General features: G+C 41.9%; 3 protein-coding genes across 9 annotated transcripts in view; 1 reads left to right on the forward strand and 2 right to left on the reverse strand.

Annotated features, from left to right (window-relative positions):
• The window catches only part of LOC306839826 (cytoplasmic dynein 1 intermediate chain 1-like), a 39,681-nt gene extending 36,847 nt beyond the window's left edge, over positions 1-2,834 (reverse strand). For 2 of the 7 annotated variants that reach the window (XM_079368738.1, XM_079368733.1), the window contains exons 1-3: positions 2,513-2,833; positions 1,119-1,252; positions 740-857 (exon numbers count right to left, since the gene is read on the reverse strand). In XM_079368738.1, the coding sequence (XP_079224864.1) occupies positions 740-857; positions 1,119-1,238 (238 nt within the window). In that variant the 5' untranslated portion in view covers positions 1,239-1,252; positions 2,513-2,833. Of the gene's footprint in view, positions 1-739; positions 858-965; positions 1,043-1,118; positions 1,253-2,512 lie in introns of those variants that run through there. The other 5 variants (XM_079368735.1, XM_079368736.1, XM_079368737.1 and 2 more) reach the window with 5 other exon arrangements.
• Positions 2,835-3,844: 1,010 nt separating this feature from the next.
• Positions 3,845-12,922, forward strand: pdk4 (pyruvate dehydrogenase kinase, isozyme 4). The gene is made up of 11 exons (XM_079368920.1): positions 3,845-4,340; positions 4,841-4,982; positions 6,572-6,643; positions 8,020-8,204; positions 8,545-8,634; positions 8,961-9,038; positions 10,354-10,430; positions 10,523-10,621; positions 10,717-10,830; positions 11,164-11,277; positions 11,464-12,922. Exons 1-11 carry the CDS (start codon positions 4,223-4,225, stop codon positions 11,599-11,601), a joined length of 1,227 nt encoding a protein of 408 aa, XP_079225046.1. The 5' UTR covers positions 3,845-4,222; the 3' UTR covers positions 11,602-12,922.
• A 3,271-nt stretch (positions 12,923-16,193) lies between these two features.
• asb4 (ankyrin repeat and SOCS box containing 4) lies at positions 16,194-19,220 on the reverse strand (the record flags this gene model as incomplete). Its single annotated transcript, XM_079367442.1, has 6 exons — positions 16,194-16,719; positions 16,922-17,035; positions 17,118-17,365; positions 17,449-17,691; positions 17,777-18,076; positions 18,932-19,220. 6 exons carry the CDS (start codon positions 19,218-19,220, stop codon positions 16,531-16,533), a joined length of 1,383 nt encoding a protein of 460 aa, XP_079223568.1. The 3' UTR covers positions 16,194-16,530.
• Between the last annotated feature and the right edge of the window lie 251 nt (positions 19,221-19,471).

The following is a 19,471-nucleotide window of genomic DNA, read 5'->3' on the forward strand; positions in this document are numbered from 1 at the left end:
GGCTGAATTTGAAGATGAATTAAAACTCTCTTAAACTTGCAGCTAATACAAGCCTTAGCAGAGACCCAGTTTTCAAGTGTTCTTACAATGTACGACCACTAGAGAACAGCGTTTCCAACAGCTGGATGAGAGTGGCACGACACCCTGGGGACACAAGCTGCACTTCTCATGCAAACATGGACAAGAGTAACAGAATAGTTTGTTTTTTAAATGCATCAGGGCATTATACAGTACATGAAGCTAACTTTAGAGGATTACAATATTTATGTGAACTAACAAGATACGATGAGAGTGAGACAGAAGAAAATGATTTAAAGGAGGGTTTTTTTTCTAAATCGAAGAAATCATGAAAAAAAAATGATGGAAACAACTTGAATTAAGAAAAGTTTCATCTGATATACAAAAAAAAAAAGAATAAATACTGGTAGTCCAACTGTAAATTGTAGTTCTTATGTAGCTAGGTGGATTAATATCTATCTCTTTTTGGAAATTATCCATACAGTAAGTTACTGGGTTCATCTTAAGTCAGGTGACAATTCTTTCCAACCATGAAAGGGTCCCTGAGAAGGCTTTCTGCAGTCATCTATCAGATTTGGAGTCGATTTAGACCAATCTGGGTCACCCCCTGAAGGTGTTGTAACACTTAGCTAAACCTTTATTAGCTACATCACCAGAGAAAGACAAGCTGCAGGATTTAAAAGGATTTATTCGACGTGTATAGTTGAAGAGCGTGATGTACCTAGTGGAGGCTCCGGGGAGATGCCAATGCTCTGTAGGAGGGCCTCGGTCTCTCTGCGCTTACGGTCCAAGTCGGAATCTTCTGGGGTCATTTCTCTCTTCTGTTGACCCTCAGCCTGCTCGGGGTAGATGGGGGTGGGGGTTATCTTACCTATCATTAACTAATGAAGTATAGTCATGCAAACATTTAGTACATACGCATTTTGATCAAGAAGTCCAACACTGACCTTCTGCACATAAACAGATGAATGTATGCACGTATGGACACACACAACCTCGGCCTGTTATGCGTAATGGCCTGACAAAAAGCAATCAAACACACTAACAATACACACTAGAGTGCAGTACAGAATGAGTGCCAGGTGCGTGGATTGACTCACTTTCTTCCTTACCTCTTTCTTCTTCCTCTCCTCCTCCTTTCTCTTTTTTTCTTCCCTGATTTGGGCAAGGCGCTGCTTCTTGCGCTCCAGCTCTGCTTTGAGATCACTTTTGTCTGACATGGTGTCCTTTGGGGCTTCAAGGCAGAGGGATCAAGCAGGAATGAATTACATTTGACGCGTTCACAATATGCTCTGATTTCATTGTTACATGAAACAATAAAGAAAAGTATGGGTTCTTTCTGTTAGCCGCACTGGGTGTGACAGTTTATAGATATACAATTCACCCATACAAGGTCAGAAGCTATAACCACCTTAACTTTGACAAACGCACTGTCACTACTGGATGACACCTATTTGTAGCCGAGCTACTTCAACCATCAGATTCCTATTAATTATCGTTGGGGTTTATTTTCCAATGGAATATTCTTAAAGGGGACAAACTGCATTATGAAAAATCCACTTTGACAGTGTTTTTGATCATTTATTGGTCTGGTGTCTACTGACCCACAAAATTTAAAAAAATCCATCCAGTCCTTTGTTTGTGGTCTGCATAAGTCTTACCACACAAAGAACAATGCTCTGTTTCAAATGTTCTCAGTTTGTGACATCACAAGATTACTTTTGCACATTTTTATTGTCTCTACAGAGGAGTGACGTCTACTGGGGAAACTCAGTTGGTCTCATTTAAAGACACACACACACCAAAACGTAGCGTTCTGAGAGAGCTGGTTTCTACGGGGTCACAAACCTCCTCTGGTGCTTGATTCATGTTATATTTGGACCAAAGCACAGCACAGATGTTTCAGTTAGAGCACATGGGACTGTTTGAAAAGGTGGACACTGAGGATAATATGTCCCCTTTAACACTGTTGTAAAGCTAAAACGTCTGCAATAACATCCAGCAGAATCCTTTTTTAAATTGAATTAGTTTAAACATATTAGTATTACAATACAGACTGCATGCAGCTACTGTTATATGGTTAGATCTTGATCTGGGCCCACTGACGACGTTGGGGAGCTGCAAACTATTTATAGAAATCTGCATCCTAATTATTTGCTGAGTAAAAGGCCACAGTCACATCTGAGACAATGCGCACGAATAGATGGCACTTGACCCCAGGGGCTTCACAACACACAGAGCGTTCACAATGTGTGTTGTTAAATCTTATAAGGATAATAGTAAACAAAGGAGCTGACATTATGCACAAATGCATGCATTACAGAAAGGAGAGAAGAGCTAATGTTTGATATCTGACGTTAGCTGGGCAAAAAGGCAGCTAGCTAGTCACACACTCGTACTAACGTAAATACGTTCAAATGCCTTTCTGTGAATACGATACAAAATGTAGACCCGAATAAATGATCTACCTCTATCTCTTATTGGTCACTCATACCTTATCCACTCGTACTGATAATGATGTGTCACCCGGTAAAGATGCTGTCTCACTGCTGCACCCCGACCACAAAAAAAAAAGTCAACACATCCTGAACAACAAACCAACAGAACCAAGGTTTCTCTGGACCCTTGTCGCGTTTGCTATTGATGACACTGGTTTAAATAAAACATTTTAGCGGTCCTATATTCCAAATAATACATCAAGCAGGTGCATCGCACGCCAACACATCCCTAGGAGGAGCAGATGATGATGTTCAGGAGGAGGAGAGGAAATCCCACCTCCTCTTTGACACGCGCTGTCAGCATCTCATGGCTTTCGCAACGTCGCCATCTAGTGGCCGTTTAGAGGAGTGCGTGAGTGAAAAGAAAACTTGAAAAACTTGAAAAAATTTAGTCAAGGGAACAGATCTTACATGTGGATTTAACATGTGTTGTGTGTTTAGTTCATGTCCCATAAATAATTCTGTTAACTATGTTTTGCGATTTTAGGCTAGATTTATATTTTAATGCAAGAGACGTCCCATTTTAACTGTTCGCACAAATAATATTAGGATTATTGCTGCTGCAAAAAAAAAACTGAAACAGGACTCATTGCGGGAAGTGTGGCAGAGTTGTTAAAAGTGTATGACCCCAATTTAACAAAAAAAAAGAAGCTAATATCTAATGTTTAATAATAAGTGCACCATCCACCTTAACCAGCACCCTGTTAGATTGTTTTTGTTCATACAGGCTAATCAAAATGTCTTCAGTTCATAGAACAATCATATGTCTACTCCCCAACCACACATTGAGGTCATGTTCCCAGAGAAGCAAAAAGAAACTTCATCATGTTTTGTTTTTGTTTTTTTTGCTGTCTTCTATTTACTCACTTTATTGCATTAGCCTAACCTTTTTTTCTCATTTAATCCAGTGGGAAGAAATCTTTTGAACAAAGCATTAGTTGATTTTACAGCTGACATTATACATTCTATTTTCCATATTTAATGTAATAATCTGATTAGGATAATCATCCCTTTCTTTTTTAGACCTGAACACATCTACTACATGCACAATGACGCATTGTTTTTTATTCTACATAAAACTAATATTCACTTCTTATTGCACGTCTGGTCGGTCATAAATTCCTGCCTTGTTCCTTTTTTTAGTTTGTAAAGATCAAGGAAAGACTCAGTGAGATTATAAATTGTATTACTCACCCTACTCGATTGTTTCCTAACTACACCCTAATTCAACTTTATTCAGCTGATTTTCTATTACAATTGCTCTTGTGTAACAATTTCTCTTTAATAAACCCCTTTATTTTCTGACACATACTCGTAATATTTACAGTCTATGACATACTCTCATGTTAAATGTATCCGTAGACTGTATCTCGGCTCTCATTGGTTGATTTTAATGCCAATCCCTTCTTCTTCCCGCCCAACAACAACACGTCACTCTCGGCCCTGGAAGTTGCATTTTGAAGGACATTTAACAACTTGCGAAGATGAGAGGAGAATTGTTCAAGGGAATCAACAAGGGGGCATCCGGCATCCTGAGAGATGTTAGCTAATGTAACCAGGGCTCTCTTGTAGCAACGTCGTCGAGCTTGTTTTTGTAGCCTCGCTAGCTAAAACAGTGGACCAGGTGCTGGACCGTGGTGGAGAAAAGAGAGGACAGTGTGTGTCTGTTATTCTCTGACCGTCTCAAACCGACTGAGAGAGAAAACATGAAGTTCGCTCAGTTTCTGCTGAAAAATGGCTCCGTTGCTGGGATACCGAGACAAGTGGACAGGTTTTCTAAGTTCTCCCCCTCTCCCTTGTCTATGAAGCAATTCATTGACTTTGGTAAGTGTCTCCCCGTTGTATTGATTTTTGTTCTCGGACATTGGACGTGTTACCTCATTCTGTCCTCACATGGCAGCAGCTGCACAGCTCACGTTGTTTTCTTTTGTGTGCGGTGACAGCTGACTTTTTTTTCCAGTATAAAGTTTGTTCACAAACAGCTACTGTAGTCACAACTTTAAAAAAATATACATGTGAGTGCAGCTTTTAATACCTCCTAAAAGTGTCTCTCATTGATTGTGAAATGACATCTTTTGTTTTGATCACTTGATCTAAGAAATTGGTCCTTACAATAACCAACACGACAAAAAGCACATGTAGTTCTCATTTGACTTCTTATTAGGCATAACTTTCACACCGTGGTATTTTGTCTCCACAATGTTCAAGGAGAAGACATTGATCTCAAAGAGTCCTTGACACTCTTCCCTCTGAGTTTGAATGTCTTTGTAAGGTCAGTAGGTCACTGTTTTTTTTTCCTGTCTCTGTCCCTCATGTGACTGCAGGCTCAGCCAATGCATGTGAGAAGACCTCGTTTGTATTCCTGCGGCAGGAGCTTCCTGTCAGGCTCGCCAACATCATGAAGGAAATTGATTACCTCCCTGACAAGCTCCTAAACACTCCATCCTTAAAGCTCCTCACAAGCTGGTAGGATCTCTACGCCACCGCCCTACTGTGGATATGTGTCTGCCGTCAAACGCTAAGACAGATCAAATATTAACTGAGTATTCAACACCAATTGAGTGCACCAAAATCTGTACCCAGAGAGTCCTACGATAACTTTGTTTTAATTTAATGTTTGTCTTTCCAACGCGTGGTTGTACAGGGACTTATCTCAGCAGTGGATTATCATGAAACAGTAGCATCTGGCTCCTTTACACCACCTCCCCTTTTTTTCCTCTATCAGAGCATACTTCCTCTGTCTTCCAACTTGTGCGATTGTTACCACAAATATTAAATAGACCCACAGATCTGCAATTTAACACTTGGATTTCAATCATTTCTTCTGCTAACAGAATCACACTCATGGATACGATGAGACTATTGCTCTTGAAGTTGTCGGGGGTCATCTTAGGTTTAGTCTTCTCTGTGTCAAAGGCCCTCCTGCCTCGCTCAGCTGCTCTCTGAGCATCCCCACGGCTGCGTGCTGTTAATCAGGAAGCCAGCTTCACAGGGAGATCTTTGTCACACTCGCATACAGGCTAATGTAATAAGGCTGTTTTCACGTCAATATCTTGTACCAGGCCCTTATAAGTTGTTGTACCGTAAAGATGCGGCATGTTTGTGGTCAAAACCCTAGGACAGAGTCTTACCAGCATGTGTAAATCAGTGTGAACGCACGTGATGTTTTCTTTATGCCGTATAGAGTGAACGGCTTCAAACACTGAGGGTGCTGTTGAGTGAAAGGCGTTCAAGTCTGTCCGCTCCTTTAAGCTGCTTGGCAAAATGACTCGTACCATTTTTACCTGTCACGATAACGTAACGCTCCCTGGACGTGCAGTTTATGACAACATGAGGGTTCTCTTAGGTGTTCAAGTCATGTTAACAATTAGGTCATTACCCCCCCCCCCCCCCCAACACACACACACACAACCCACTCTTTTCACAAGAGTCACAGTAATATCTATATTTGGACATGCACCTCTTGTACTGTGACTTTCTCTTCCCACTGCTGCTTCTCTTTTGGACGCCAGCAGAAACAGTTTATCGGTCACACTGCTTCGAGTTGTTGTTAACAAGCGGCGGTGCCTCCTTTCAGTTCTGACTTCCTTATGAAGTTAGCAGCTGCAAAAGGGTACACCTCAAGGTGTGTGTGTGTGAATGGCGAGACGCGACTTGAAGTTTGAGAGCGGAAGGTCAGTAAAGGTACAAAAGAAGCAGACGTGGAGCAACGAGAGCCACAAACACTGCTGTCACCTTTCACCCAGTTTTCCTGCAGCGGCACAGGCAGCGCGAGGGAGTGTGATTCAATGAGCTCAGAACTCCAGTCTTTCACATCAACTGAACTACGGATAGTCTGTGTTCAAAAAAACAACAAGTAACTCCTTTCTATAGAGGAGACAGTGTAATGCGCGTCATGTGGAAGTTATTGAAGCATGTACACGGTTTTTAAACACATTAGTTTATGTATGCCTCAAACACAGACCTTTAATGTAAGCTCTGTAGCTTCTTTATCATTCTGTCACGAAGAAATATAATGGCCTAAAGCTTCAGATGTGTGCTTTTGTGTCCGACAGGTACTCTCAGAGTTTGTTGGAGCTTGTAGATTTTTTAGAAAAAGATCCGGATGATAAGGAAGTCCTGACAAAGTAAGTCATTTTTAACGCATGTGTTGAGTCGTCGGCCTGAAAAGATTCTCTGTCTTGTCAACTCGTCATTTTGTTTCCATAAACATTTCTGTTTGCTCATTATCTGACAACTAACAGCGCTAATCCGCTAAATCTGTATTATTTGTAATCAGCTGAAACTAACCTAATCCACCTCAAACTGCAAAGCCAAGATTGTCCTAAACGTTGCCTGTCTTGAAAACATCTGTCCCAGGTGCACTTACTTTGATTTGAGTTCTGAAAGATTCTGAAAGTCTTGCTCTAAAGGCCACGATCAGTTAATGTCCACAGCATGGTCTAATGATTATATTTAGCAACAATGTTGCAGCCCCCGTGGAGTGTGGACCCCAGGAAGAATAGCTGAGCTCTCGAATACAGCGAATGGGGACCCTAACAAATAAACACAATAAACCATTGGACCCAGTAACGCTTCAAATAAATAGGGTTATCTGTTTGACTACTTTCAGTAAGTAAACAATAATAGGCAGTGATGCGTGTTAAGTATTTTATTCTCAATAAGGACACTTTAATCAAAGAATACATACAAAAGAATGAATGTATTTGCTTGGATCAGTTGGGTTTTCTTTTTTTTTCAACTAATGTTGCATCCTAAGAAGCCTGGTTTGTGCAAGCATGGGCAACGAATGTCATGTAAGTTCTCATTAAAGGACCAGTATGTCACTCTGACACCTAGCATTTCAAAAGGGTACTGCAGTCCAAATTCTAAACTGTTGAGAATTTAAACAGACCACCCCCCCCCCCCTTTCCGGCTCCCTAGAGTCTATGTGCATGCAGCTTGCCATGTCATGGACACTGAAGCTTCAGTGTTTAGCCAGCTCTGCATCTCCAGTATTTATCCTAGTTTTACCACGTTTCTGCTCGTGAATCGAATTCGAAAAATGTCGATGCTTTTTAGGTTGGGTAGAATAAGTTTTATCTAAAAAAGTTGACATGTCCACTTCCATCGCTGCAACACCTACAGTATTGTTTGCTGTTTGCCAGGAAACCGAGGGGCAAGGGGCAAAAGTGCTGTGTGGGGGTGAAACTTAGGAGAAAATATTGGCTGCTGCATTGTTGTCAGAGAAGCCTGCTCTTCAACAAAGCATGTTTCCTTAATGTCTCTATAGTTAGTTCATATTATGATTTCATTCAGTAAATATCTTGCATCCTTTAAGATTGGTCCTTTAAGATTTCCAAAATAGAATTTTGAGATATGTTCATAATAAGTGTTCCCAGCCCTGTTGTTATGCAGACTCACAGCAGTGTCCTATGTTTAGCAGACATTTGTTTCCAATGCCATGCATGCTCATGTATAGATACCCTGACATTAAACAGCCTGTCCAACCACTCCTCCTCAGCTTCACGCAGACTCTGGTGAACGTCCGAAACAGGCACAACAACGTGGTGCCCACCATGGCTCAGGGCGTGACGGAGTACAAGGACACCTTTGGTGTGGACCCCGTCACCAACCAGAATGTCCAGTACTTCCTGGATCGCTTCTACATGAGCCGCATCTCCACACGCATGCTCATGAACCAGCACAGTCAGTATAGCACTCTGTGATTGACTGTGAGTTAATCAACACAGTTCCTCACTCGCAAAGATTAAGTCTTCAAATTGAACTGAAAGTGGTGACGATGCACAGATTTTTTATTTTATATATTTTTTATTTTTTTTAGTCTTTAGTTTAGTTCAATCACCAATAAATGTTCATCTATCTTGTTTTGTCATGTCTAGCTGAAGTGAACTCACTAAACTTTCTATCTATTTACAGTAGTACGTGATTGAACATTAACATTACATCTATGAACATTGAATTGTGTCTCTGTCTTTGGACATGTGTGTGTTTGAGTCACAGACATTTGTTGCATTGTGCTCTGTAGCATTAATCTTCGAAGGCAGTGTGAACCCAGCCCATCCTAAACACATCGGTAGCATTGACCCCAGCTGTGACGTTGTGGAAGTTGTAAAAGGTAATAAGTCATCTAAATACACATACACATACACTCACTTTCAAACACACTTGCACACATGCTGGACTTGTTATCTATTTTCCACCACCGGATTTACCTCTGTTTGACCTTTAAAGATCCAACTTTTTGCGAGTCAGCATACAGATAAGGAAGTGAAAATATTTCATCATGGCTGTCAGAAACGTTCCTTTTGAACATCGTGTAAAGGTTTCCCCCGGATGTTTGTTCTTGTGTTCTCTGTTTAGCATGACTTGCATCCCTGTTTCTTTTATTTGTCATGGTCAACAGTAACCACACACGTTGTTTCTTTGTGTCTCCCTGTGTAGACGCCTACGAGACGTCAAAGATGCTGTGTGAGCAGTATTACCTGACCTCTCCTGATATGGAGATTAGTGAAATTAATTGTACGTGACACTGAACAACCCAAATGTTTTTATTTGGAGAGATTTTTGTTCCACCTCAACATTTCCTGCTTTAAAACATCAGTCTGAACTTTGCAGAGTAGGAGTGAAACAAAATATCGATACAGCAGTTAATTGTCCTCCTGACTCCTGTGATACAGTTATCACTAATGCCAAACTGCAGTATTTTCTTGAAAAACAAATACAGTGGGAAACAATTGATTGAAGTCAAAATCTAAATGATTATTTTCTGAGATTTTAAATTAATTCATAACTTCAATAGATGGATTTTTTTGGGGCTAATCAGTTACTCCCTGCTTAGTGCTAACGCTAGATTCTTTAACTAAGTAGAATGCCAAATGGAGCAGCAAGAAAGCTAACCAGTCTCACAGATGACTGGAGTACGTCCTGAAGAATGTTCTCGTCCAAAAGGAGACTTTGAATCATGAATTCAGGAATCCAAAAAATAGATTCTCTATCGATTCGTGACCCCAAGAATCGAAATCTAATCGAATCGAATCGTGAAACGCCCAAAGATCACCAGACCTACCTATACACCACTCCATGACTCGTCACAGCGGTGCTTATGACATGAAACGAAATGGCCAAAGAAGAAGTTGACAACTGGAAAACAGAAGATGGACTGTTAATGTCCGACGAGTGAAAAGAAGTCAAAGGATGACGCGAGATGAGGGGTGACACTGAAAAAGAGAACAGACACATTAATCCTGCACTTTACATTTTTACATCTTCACTGAATCAGACGTGATAGATCACTTTTAACTCGTTTAACTGCGATATCGTCCTAGAATCGCTGTGTGATAATAGTGTTACAGTGCATCCTTTGATTTCCACGCCTGTTGTTCTTTAGTTTACAGAGAATGTGACAACCAAAGCAGATGAAAACAGAAAAAGCTTTATTTGATCATGAGTATACATTTAGCAGGAATTCTACGTTTGGACGGTATTGAAGACTTTTTGAAGTATGATTTCCCCATATAAAAAAAACCCCCGACTCTTCTGCTGTATGTTTTTATAAAATATGTAACTTAGTAGAACAAATGTGACGGTCCTCTTATAAATGTATCGATGAATCATTTTTAAAAGCTCATTTCCATGCAGCACATCAGTCAGAACATTTATTGTCAGACAGCATGTTCTGGCAGATAATGACTTAACTATAAATCTAAAGGATGACATGGGCTCTTTCAGTTTACAGTTCTAATCTTTTATCAGCTGGTGTTGAAAAGACTTGTTCGAACATGGAGTCAGGGTTTCAGGCTCATACATTTTTATTTCTGTTTTTTTTATTCTACAGCCAAGAACCCCGGCCAGCCTCTCCACATCGTCTACGTGCCGTCCCATCTCTACCACATGCTGTTTGAGCTTTTTAAGGTACAGTCCTCAAATCACCTGAAACGTTTTTTTCTCCTCTGTGTGTTTTTCTCACTTCATTTTCAACTCGTCGTTCGTTCTTCTCCTGTCAGAACGCCATGAGAGCCACAGTGGAGACCCATGAAACGAGCCCCACGCTGCCCCCGATCAAAGTGCGAGTCTCACTGGGAAGTGAAGACCTCACTATCAAGGTTCAGTGAGGACACAGAGATAGCTGAACTCGAGCCTGCTGCTAAATCAAAGAGAGGACTCCAGTCAATCTAACATATCTCTCCTTTATTGTTAGATGTCTGACAGAGGAGGCGGAGTCCCGATGAGGAAGATTGAGCGTCTGTTCAGCTACATGTACTCCACGGCTCCTAGTCCGGTGCACGAAGATAACTCTCGCAATGCACCACTGGTGAGACTAAACCTTGTAGCACTTCGCAGCACAAGTCTTTGTCAGTCAGCACAATTATCTCCCAAGACTTAAGGCCTGCTTTTTGTTGTTTTAAGGAAATGTTCAGAAACCTGTTTCTGTGCTGTTTCAAACTGCCTTTAGAGAGAAATTCTAAACCTCATGAGAGGCTCGCAAAGAGGAATGCAGTCAGGAACATTTCAGTGGATTCAACTGTAACCACTCGAAGACCATCTCTAGTCTCTGCTTTTTCAGCGTGTTAGCTAACTCGCCAGATAGAGTGGAGAGTGTGAAAACTCACTTTATTGGTCCTCTTCCTCGCTCGCTTTCCTGCAGGCTGGTTTTGGATATGGCCTCCCGATCTCCCGTCTGTACGCCAAGTACTTCCAGGGAGACCTGCAGCTCTACTCTATGGAGGGTTATGGCACATCAGCTGTCATATACTTGAAGGTGAGACAAACACAACCTCCAAATTCGGGCTGCTCAGTTAATCATATTTCTTACAGTCTTCTTATCGTGCTGACCCACTCCACACACTCGTCTCTCTACTTAAGCACCGAGTCTTCACTCCATCTCTGTGTGAGAAAGCAACTGTACCTGACTCCACACTGTGTTTCCTTCTGTTTGGTGATTAAGGCCTTGTCGTCAGAGTCAGTGGAGAGACTTCCTGTTTTCAACAAGTCCGCACTGCGGCATTACCAGACCAGCACAGAGGCCGACGACTGGTGCATGCCGAGCAAAGATCCAAAGAAGCTGGGCAAGTATGACAGGTGATGGTGGACTTCTGAACAAAAGGATTAAGTAAAAGACGGTCCATGCTGGAGGAAATGAGTAACATTTGTAGTCTGAGCAGGAGAAGGCACTTAGAGGACCTGGACTTGTGCGTCCAAATAAAGTAATACTGTCAACGTTCAGGACATGTAACCCAGCTGATGCTCACCACGGTTAATACCAGTATAGGTAGCAATAACCTCTTTTTTGCCTCACACATTGCACTCTAGGTTCACACTGTTAGGTTTTTATAGGAGGGGTTCACTGTGGAAAAAAAAAACCGCACACACGCAGCGATTGTGTACGTTTCAGTTTTTTTATTTTGCGACCTCAACACCGACATTTGGTATTTGGCTTACTCTGGGTAAAGTTTAGACTTTACATTGAACAAACATGGCAGCCAAAGCCGGCTAAAGAGGGATCAATGTGGTCTGCATTTCAGCCGTTGGTCATTTGTAGCTCTGCTTCACACACACACACACACGCTTCTCATAAAACCGCCACATTCAAAAGACACTATGAGAAGAAGCACAGCCGGTTGGCATCGCTCACGTTAGAATGTGTTTTTCTTTGATAACGTAAATGAAGTCTATATTTAGTCTTTAATCCTCTTTGGTGTGAAATAAAATGTGGTCCTTGCGAAAGAGGATTCTGCATGTGTGTAAACTATGTGTGCCTTAACCTTCAACACGTACTGTATAAGCTCCTTTTTTTTTTTTTTTTAAGTTTTAAAAATGTATCGACACTTGTTGACATGCTATGATGAGTGTCTATCAAGAGAACGTGAAGAGTCATAACACAGTATTTCTACTCCAGAGCTAGTATTAATGTACTGTTAATGATTGCATTTGAATTGTAAAGACATCCAAGCTCACCTCGACCTGTACAACCATCTTCCTCTGTGATGTCACGTCAAACACACCCTAGACTTTTTTTTCTTTTTTCTTAATGTCGGTTTTATGTTTGTATTTATGCATTTCTTGTATATTGAAAGTTTTAAAGTGTGAATTGTTGAACTGTAATCAAACACAAACACAGAAAGCCATTGCACGCTGTTTTGATCAAATAGATATTGACTGATTCGTGTGTCGCTGTTTCATGAATTCCATGTTATTGGGTGAGTGGGAGAACTTGAGTCAACAAATAACTCCCTCATTTTACATCTCCATGATATGGGAACTCTTTAACCTTTTTTTTTTTATTTTATTTTTTTTTATTATATATCATGTTTGAACCTCGCTCAACATGCCGACTATTTCTGTACCGACGCTGTGGTTCACCAACGAAAAGACTGGAGAATGTAGAAAATAAACGTTTCAGGACACTTCTTCGTTCATGCGGCATTTAGTGACAAAGTGACATTCAGTATTGTGACATCTACGTTTGTCCTCATGCTGCCCCTGCCTCGGCCCTCTCTCTCTCTCTCTCTCTCTCTCTCTCTCTCTCTCCACAGCTTGTTTGAGTAAACTCTGCTCTGCTCCGTCTGTCACCTGCAGACAGTCGAGTGGCTCTTCATGGCCAGCTGCTTAAAGCTGCTGACAACAGGCTGGTCTGCTCTGGTTTCGATGCTTCATGAATCTGCTCTCTTGTTGCTGCAATTTTCTTTTCACTCTTTGTCCTAATTTTTAATTTTTAATTTTTTTTTGGGGGGGGGGGGGCTTTTTATGCCTTTATTTATCTATCTGACGGTGGACAGAGTCAGAAATCTAGGACAGAGAGATGAATGAGGAATGACATGCAGGAAGAGAGCCATATATATATATATATATATATATATATATATATATATATATATATTTATTTTTATTTTTATTTTTTGCATCTTCTTCACCTGGAAAAAAAAGTCAACATTACGAAGGCTCGTGCTCATAATGACAGATGAAGAAATACAAACTATAGTTGAGGGAGTTCCAAGAATCCGGTCTGGATCACAATTATTATTAAACGCTTCAGTCGTGTAACACCACAACAATGCACAAGTTAATGTAACCTGCGTTTTCTGAATCATCTGAGTAATTCACCCCACAACAACCACACAACATGATGATGTTGCACTCCCCAGAGAAAAGGGAAAGGCAGATTATAAACCTGTGGATAAAAATTCTGCTAACATGGCAGGATTTAGAGAACTTGTGTTTATCGTCTGGACAACACAGTTAATGTAGGACGACGTGATACTGACAAAACCTGAAGTACAGATGAGATCAACTGGCAGGGATTAAAAAAAAAAATACTTGTCCCCCCTCGTGCTGGTTTATTTAGCATTTCTGGATAATAAAACACCAGCTGATACACCGCTACATGTTCAGTCCAGTGGAAAAACAAACACTTGTTGTGGAGTGCCTTGTAAAGTGTTTGCTCTGCTAATAGTGAGCTATGAGAGCACAGGGAGCATCAGACAGGTTGCCAGATGGGTTTGGATACCCTGAAGTATGAAACCTCTCCAACAGAGAAGCCGGCTGGCAGGAAAGAACTGCAAACAAAACATATACACAGACTATTGTGTCCTTTTGATTCATTCTCATTTTTAGAAGAGGCCCTTTAAAAGATGGATGAGTTCTCAGACATACACCCTTCATACCCTTGATGTCGAGGTCAGTCCTCAGACTTCACTGATTCTGTATGTCCTGCCCTAACATTAACACATTTTGACTTGTATTATGGTTGCCTGTGTTCACATGTGCCAGAAAGACATCACTCACAATCCTGTGTGTGCTTTATTTGGATATTGCCACGAAATGTCTCAAAGGCAAAGCTAAGTGTTACAGCTTTTAATTCATTTATCTAACACTGTATGCAATCCCTGAATTGATCTCAAATATTACTGTACAATATATATATATATATATATATATATATATATACTCAACAAAAATATAAACGCAACACTTTTGTTTTTGCTCCCATTTGTCATGAGATGGACTCAAAGATCTAAAATTCATTCCAGATACACAATATTACCATTTCTCTCAAACATTGTTCATAAATCTGTCTAAATGTGTGATAGTGAGCACTTTTGCTTTGCTGAGACAATCCATCCCACCTCACAGGTGTGCCACATCAAGATGCTCATCAGACACCATGATTAGTGCATAGGTGTACCTTAGACTGTCCACAATAAAAGGCCACCCTGAAATGTGCAGTTTTTGCTTTATTGAGGGTCTGGGGACTCAGAACCAGTCAGTATCTGGTGTGACCACCATTTGCCTCATGCAGTGCAACACATCTTCTTCGCATAGAGTTTATCAGATTGTCAATTGTGGCCTGTGGAATGTTGGTCCACTCCTCTTCAATGGCTGTGCGAAGTTGCTGGATATTAGTGGGAACTGGTACGCGCTGTCGTATACGCCGGTCAAGCACATCCCAAACATGCTCAATGGGTGACATGTCCGGTGAGTATGCTGGCCATGCAAGAACTGGGACATTTTCAGCTTCCAAGAATTGTGTACAGATCCTTGCAACATGGGGCCGTGCATTATCTTGCTGAAACATGAGGTGATGTTCATGGATGTATGGCACAACAATGGGCCTCAGGATCTCATCACGGTATCTCTGTGCATTCAAAATGCCATCAATAAAATGCACCTGTGTTCTTCGTCCATAACAGATGCCTGCCCATACCATAACCCCACCACCACCATGGGCCACTCGATCCACAACATTGACATCAGCAAAGCGCTCACCCACACGACGCCACACACGCTGTCTGCCATCTGCCCTGAACAATGTAAACCGAGATTCATCCGTGAAGAGAACACCTCTCCAACGTGCCAGACGCCATCGAATGTGAGCATTTGCCCACTCAAGTCTGTTACGGCGACGATCTGGAGTCAGGTTAAGACCCCGATGAGGACGACGAGCATGCAGTTGAGCTTCCCTGAGACGGTTTCTGACAGTTTGTGCAGAAATTCTTTGGTTATGCAAACCAATTGTTTCAGCAGCTGTCTGAGTAGCTGGTCTCAGACGATCTTGGAGGTGAACCTGCTGGATGTGGAGGTCCTGGGCTGGTGTGGTTACACGTGGTCTGCGGTTGTGAGGCCGGTTGGATGTACTGCCATATTCTCTGAAACGCCTTTGGAGACGGCTTATGGTGGAGAAATGAACATTCAATGCCCGAGCAACAGATCTGGTTGACATTCCTGCTGTCAGCATGCCAATTGCACGCTCCCTCAATGCTTGCGCCATCTGTGGCATTTTGCTGTGAGACAAAACTGCACATTTCAGGGTGGCCTTTTATTGTGGACAGTCTAAGGTACACCTATGCACTAATCATGGTGTCTGATGAGCATCTTGATGTGGCACACCTGTGAGGTGGGATGGATTGTCTCAGCAAAGCAAAAGTGCTCACTATCACACATTTAGACAGATTTATGAACAATGTTTGAGAGAAATGGTAATATTGTGTATCTGGAATGAATTTTAGATCTTTGAGTCCATCTCATGACAAATGGGAGCAAAAACAAAAGTGTTGCGTTTATATTTTTGTTGAGTGTATATATATGTATATATTCAGTGTATGCTGCAATGGTACAATAATGTGGCAAATATCTAGGAAACCCAATCAAAAGTGTTCAACAAAAAAAAGGACAATGAGGTTTGTTAAAAAGGTCATTTAAATATAATTAAAACAAGGGCTTCAGAAAAGAGAGGTCAGGGAACCTAACACAGGAAGAGGAATTCTCATTCGCCATGAATATTTATTTTTAAAAGAATTAGAGCAATGATCTTCTGAGCTGTCGAACACTAAAGAGGGTTGTCTTGTTCAAAGCATACGCCTGTAGGAATGGTATGTATGAGGACAAGTTCAAAGACGCATCATTCAGCAGCGTTATCACTTTCCCTATTCTGCAGACAGGGAGGGAAAAAAAGTTCCTGTTAAATCTTTTAGGTGTAGGTCAGAATATGGATTTGAAAAGTCTCTGATGAGCATCCTCAGTAGAGTATCCCCTCAGGCTCCAGTAAGATGTATTTCTTCATGGAAGAAGGCAGAGGCAGATGTGCTACGCCTGCGTAACAGAGCTGAGCCAGGCTGGCTCTGATGACACACCGGGTCAGGTGAAGCAGGCTGCGAGGAGTGTTGGTGCAAACGGTGAACAAAGAGTCGTAGAAAACTTTATGTCTCTGAGGAAGAAAGACAAACACAGTAGTCGACAAATAAGTGTGAGATCTGTTTAAAGGCTTACATTCCAAACATATTGAGTCTTTTTATCTATTTATGGTCAATTATTTGCATCCTTTTTGAATAATAGACAGAAAATATTTCCTCTGTATGTTCCACTGAAGACACATTTTCCCATTAGTGGACAGCAGAACATTTTCCAACCTTGTAGCAGTCATCAGGAATGGCAGCTCTCCACTTCGTTGTGGGCTTTATGTGTTCGTAAGAGTTGATCATGATTTCTACAGCTCTGGGCGAGTTGTGGCAGGACTGCAACACCTGCGGGGAAAAAAACAGCCCAAACATCATGACATTATGCAGCAGAACAGTCTCACACACAGTGCAGTCCACGTGTGTGTACCTTGTGGAACTGCGGTGGGTAGATCCGCGCTGCATTGTGGTTGAGCATCAGCTGGTAGCAGAGCTCAGGTATGGCGGCAGGCCTGACGTCAGACACTTTGAGCAGATACTGGATGGGGGCGCAGCCGTTGATGTCCATGGCTCTTGTGTTCGCTCCAGCCTCGAGCAGCATCTGCATCAGGACGTGATCGCAGTTCCAGGCTGCTTTGTGAAGAGCTGTTTTATTATCCTCCTCTTGGAGGTTTGGATCTGCAGAAGAAAGAGCTTCCTGTTGTGAACGCGCCTCACGGTCTCCACAGTTAAAGGTACAAGTCTCGGGTTCGAACGCTCACCAGCGCCGTGATCCAGCAGGATGCGACAGACCAGATGGTGGTCCTCTCTGTAGACTTGTTCTTTGGTGTCAAAAGCCCAAAAGGCTGCGGTCATCAGTGGAGTCTCCTGCAGAGAGTTGACAGCATTCACACACGCTCCATGAGCCAAGTAGAGAGCCACTAGCTCTGGGACGGCGTACCTGGATACTGTGTGTAGAGCAGTCTCCTCTTCATTGCTGTGGCTCGGCATGTTGACGTCTGCACCTTCATGAGGGGGGAAAAAAAGACAATTTTATGGTCCTTAATTACACTTTAACATCAGTCTCATAGTGCACCTCTCCCTACAGACCTTTGAGGATGAGCTGCTTGGCACAGTCCACAGACTCCCGGCGGGTGCAGTGGTGCAGCGGTGTGTGCCCGCTGAGTGACAGACTGTTGACCTTCGCCTTGTGAGACAAAAGCAAAGAAACGAAGTCGCTGTTGGAGACCTCGCAGGCCACATGCAGCGGAGTCTTCCCGTTGGGCATTCGGTTGACAGATGCACCTTCCTGAAGTAGAACCAGAGCAGTTTCCAAAGCGTTGTACATCACACACACATGGATTCCCATCGCCCACGACTTCTCCAGTTTGTGTAATGGGAGCCAATAGCCTGAAAAGAATAGGACAAGCAAGCTTTAAGGTACTGTAAAACTTTTTTCTTTTTCTGATCAGGATTCTATGGAGTCATGGAGCTCAACTGGAACAAAAAACGTTTTTGTTAAGCTGTAAATGACAGGTGTCTTTATGCTATAAAAGCTTTATGCTGTTACAGGTTTGAAACAGGAGGGACCCACTTAAAATAGAAAGGTCATGTCATGGGCACTGATGGCCCGGCGGTTAAGTCACACCCTGTGTTTGTAGGCTGCAGTTCTTCAAGCTGGAGGCTCTGGTTCAAGTCTGACCTGCTGCTCCTTTCCTGCATGCTATGTCCTACCTAAATAAAGGTCAACAGCACTCAAATATCTCAAAACGTCAACTCAATAAATACAGCTATAAATGTATTCATTATTTAACCTAGCCTTTTTTAAACAAATGTTAACTGCTTTAGTTCAAAGTCCAGTGTTTTTTAAGGCAATGAACACATTTTCAATAAATAAACCACATATTAGGTTTAAAAAAAATCTCACCGTAGTTGTTCATCTCATTGTGGCTTTGATTTAATTCTTTTGTGATTCTTCTAGTGTATGTATTCACTTTAGCTGAAGGATCCTTGGTAATTAGTTCCCCCTAGTGGACAAACTATAAAACTGTCCACACAGCTGCAACAGTTTATCTTTTTAATGCTTTTCTAGAAAAAGAAAACACAATTTTACTGTCGTAAAATGTGTCATTTCATCAGGAAAGAATGTGGAAAAAGAGAACTTCTCTTTCTGGGCCTTTAAACTTGATATAAACATTCATAAGGTCACTATTATATTTCAACAAATGACATGTATACACCGGTGTCCTCCCCCTTCCTCTTTACCTTGTTTGTATGAGGCCAGTATCATTCTGGGGTCATCCACCTCCAGCACCACGTTGATATCTAGTTTCCCTTTGTGCAGGATCTGAAGGACCTGTTGAGCATTGTTGGCCTGCAGGGCCTCCAGGAACTGTTTCTTCAGCTGTTTGACAGCCAACTTCCTGGGGCTCAACTCTTCCATGAGCTCTGTAAGGGAAGAGCCTCGCTCCTCGTAGGGCACTAATGTTCTCCAGACAGCATGGAGGACAGAGGATATAAAGCAACAAATGACAGCAACCAAGGTTTTAATCATACCCACAGTGAAAGGCCTCCATGAGCTCGAACATCAGACACAGAAGGTGTTTGAGGAAGGAAGAAGGATAGAAGGTAGGAGAAGCAACAAGGGAGAAGAGGGAGCCTTGAGAGGGGAAAAATAGTCCTGGTGTGAAATTAGGCTGAATATAAATAGAAAGGAGAGAGGGAGGGGACTAAAGAGCTACAACTGACTCCACACCAGCCGGTCTGTGTGGACAGTAACATGGTTAAAAATAACAGGCAATGAGA

Source organism: Symphodus melops (assembly GCF_947650265.1).
Source record: "Symphodus melops genome assembly, chromosome: 18".
NCBI classification, from domain to species: domain Eukaryota; kingdom Metazoa; phylum Chordata; class Actinopteri; order Labriformes; family Labridae; genus Symphodus; species Symphodus melops.